At 39.3% G+C, this 3,000-nt stretch overlaps 1 protein-coding gene across 1 annotated transcript; it reads right to left on the bottom strand.

The window, feature by feature from the left end:
* Positions 1 to 89: 89 nt before the first annotated feature.
* On the bottom strand, positions 90 to 2,165 carry LOC311509871 (RNA-binding protein 25-like; the record flags this gene model as incomplete). Its single annotated transcript, XM_084575309.1, has 4 exons — positions 2,005 to 2,165; positions 1,646 to 1,769; positions 700 to 749; positions 90 to 260 (listed from the first exon to the last, which is right to left on the bottom strand). Coding segments are annotated over exons 2-4 (327 nt in total), but the record flags the coding sequence as incomplete, so codon positions are not given.
* Between the last annotated feature and the right edge of the window lie 835 nt (positions 2,166 to 3,000).

The following is a 3,000-nucleotide window of genomic DNA, read 5'->3' as shown; positions in this document are numbered from 1 at the left end:
TCTATAGGACAGAAAAGAAAGTCAACAGTTAATAAAACTGCCACACATTTCACAAGACCAGCAGTTAATATTTACGGGGGTCAACTCACCGCTAAAAGCTGTCTGACCAACATGTCAGACGCCTTTTCAGAGATGTTGCCTACAAACACCGTGGTGGTGGGGCCGCCGCTGTCATCTGAGTCCTTCCCTCTGATGCTTCCCGGGTCCTTCTTCGGAATCATTGGCTTCTGCACGACGGTGACTGTGGTTGGGACCAGAACCTGCAACGTCCAGTTACACTTTAGGAATTCAAACCAAAGGAACAAAAGTGAAAATGCACACATCGCAAGCAGTGGATGATATGTGGAATGATTGAAAAAACAAACACATGAAGCTAAGGCCTTGCTCAGACTCGGTTACTTCAATGTGTCCGGAGTGGTCGGATCACAAGCACTCAGCTGAAAATACGCAGCTTCTACTATTTAAATGCATCTCAAGACCCGGTCAATCCCAGATTTGTTCTCCGTATGAAAATAAACACCAACGTAATTGGAGGTGTAGTAGAATATGGTTTGAAAGTTCGGACCTCTAAGGTGTGTTCGCATCTATACGTTCATCGTACCAGGTCTGAACTGGGCCTTAGTTGTTAATGTTTACAGATTATGTTTTTAACAACAGGTCACATAAAAACAGTTGATGCTTCTTATGGTTCAAACTCACTGTGGGTGTGGGGGTCACTACACCCATGTGAACAGGAATCATGGGAGTGCCTGAAATAGAAAGAAAAGTTATGTGTTAAGCCATTCAACAGCAAACAGTGTTATTACCGTGTGCACGATTAACCCCAAAATAGATTGAAACTTCATTACCTAATGAGTAAATACACCCACTTGCACTTCATTAAATACACTAGTGAGAATTAACGCATTCTAATAGAACAGTCCTGCACTAAATCTCAGCTTCATGAAAGTTATGGTACTCAGCATTTGTTTAAAACAACTGAGAAAGCAGCTGAATACACTACATTTTCATTTTGGAGACTGTAGTTTGTAGAACTATTGAATTGCGTGTGTATTTTGACAACCCCATTTTAGTCAAATAACAGAAACGCTTTTGTGTTTAATTCAATCCGGTTTAACAGCACCAAAAACTACATCCTCCCAAATGATCATCCAGCTGAGTTACCACCTTTTTGAAGCAGTTTCAACACAAACCAAACATTATAAAAGCCATAACAATAAGCTTTAGTGCAGGACTGTTATAATAAAACGCATTCATTCATGTAAATGAGTGTATTTTTAATGTTAAAGGTATTTCTCTGTAATTTCCCCACACTCACTTCCTGGTACAGAACGCTAACTTTTATGGGTTTATAGTCCCCTTTTATACGTCTTTTTAACTTTATGTGTGACAATTTCCAAAATATTAGGATGATAACCGGTGTTTCAGTCTAACATCAAATCAAAATGTGAGCCCAGTTTACGCAGCTTTCTCTGTCAATAACAGCAACAACACCTTACTGTTTAACTTTTAATATCTCAGGGCTGCATGAGATGTTGACATGCAAGGCTTGTGCCAGCTTGGTAAAGAGTGTACCTACACCTTAAAATGACAAAAAAGGGCCCCACAGGCAGATTTACAAATGTGACCATAGAGTATTCAGTACCTGGCGGGACTCCTGGGGCGAAGCCTGCATATTGTGGAGGGGGGATCCGAGGGGGTAACTGCGGGATACCAATCTGCTGGCGGTTGAGGGGAGGAGGGTAAGACATCCTTCAGAGTGCAGCAACCTACAGAAGAGAAAACGTGTTATATGTTAGACCAAAATGGTTCAGGCCGAGATTGAGTGAGAACACACGCAGTACTATTCGCTGCTGGGGTGACAAGTTATGCAGGTGCAATTCCCGCTCGGGGCTAAAAGTCAGAAACGTTAACTAGCTAAATTGGCTAAAGCTAGCTGCTAACGCATACTCTGGCCTTGCTAGCTCAACGTTAGCCGCAGCGGTCATGGACGGGTTTACCCACCTGCAGTCAAGTGTACAATAAAAACAAGTGTCTAATAATATTGTGGGTTATCCGAGTAAAAGCCATTAAATACAGCAGACGGAGAGACGTAATGCTAAAGATTAGTGTTATAATGTAGTCACCGGTGCGCTACGAGAACCCCTATGGATACAAATAACTGAGACCTATTCTTTTCGAAATGAATCATGGGATAGCGGATATGTGCGCAGGTCTTTAGTGCCTGGATTTGGTCTCGCAGGAGCCACGGTCAATGGCAGGCACTCGCTCTAATTTAAAGGAGATGTTTTGCCCTCAGTTTACCTCCTTGGTTGATTTTAAACTACAGATCAGACTGAGAATCCTTCAGCAGGATTCCTAATCTTGACTGTGCTGCTATTACATATTTTATCTATATCTATATATTTGTATATAACTCCTTATATCAGAAATATTTTCTCTACGTATTCACACAATATATCTCATTCCTGTTCCATATTTTATACTCTTACTAGCTGTATAGTATATTTACATCATGATATAGTGTATATGTTTATACATTTTATATTCATATATATTCATATTTGTGTGTGTCTGTGTTGATCCTATTTGCCCTCAACAAAGTTATATTAGTTACCTTTAAGTGGGCAAGATGACCTGAGGAACTTGAACTGTCTAATCAGTTCTTTTACATCGTGAATTATTTTATTTATCATATTCACTCTAAAAGAATACGTTTATATCATTGCGTATTAAATAGTCCAGGTCATTATTAATCAATTAATCATTATTGGAAAACAAGCTGTGTTACACTGGATTTAAAAAAATGAAGATGACCTTAAATACAGAATAATTGGAAAAGTAATGGGCACATAGATTGTTATGAGAATTTTTTATTTATTTATTTTTTGTGTGTAAAACAATAACACATTTGTCACAGAAAAGGTAGATCTAGCATCCATCTCTTTCTGGGTCAACACAAAATAAGACTGGCTAGCTAGACGATATCAGCAGATATCA

Source organism: Chelon labrosus, assembly GCF_963514085.1.
Source record: "Chelon labrosus genome assembly, contig: SCAFFOLD_347, whole genome shotgun sequence".
NCBI lineage: Eukaryota > Metazoa > Chordata > Actinopteri > Mugiliformes > Mugilidae > Chelon > Chelon labrosus.
This window is presented reverse-complemented; position numbering and strand designations above follow the sequence as displayed.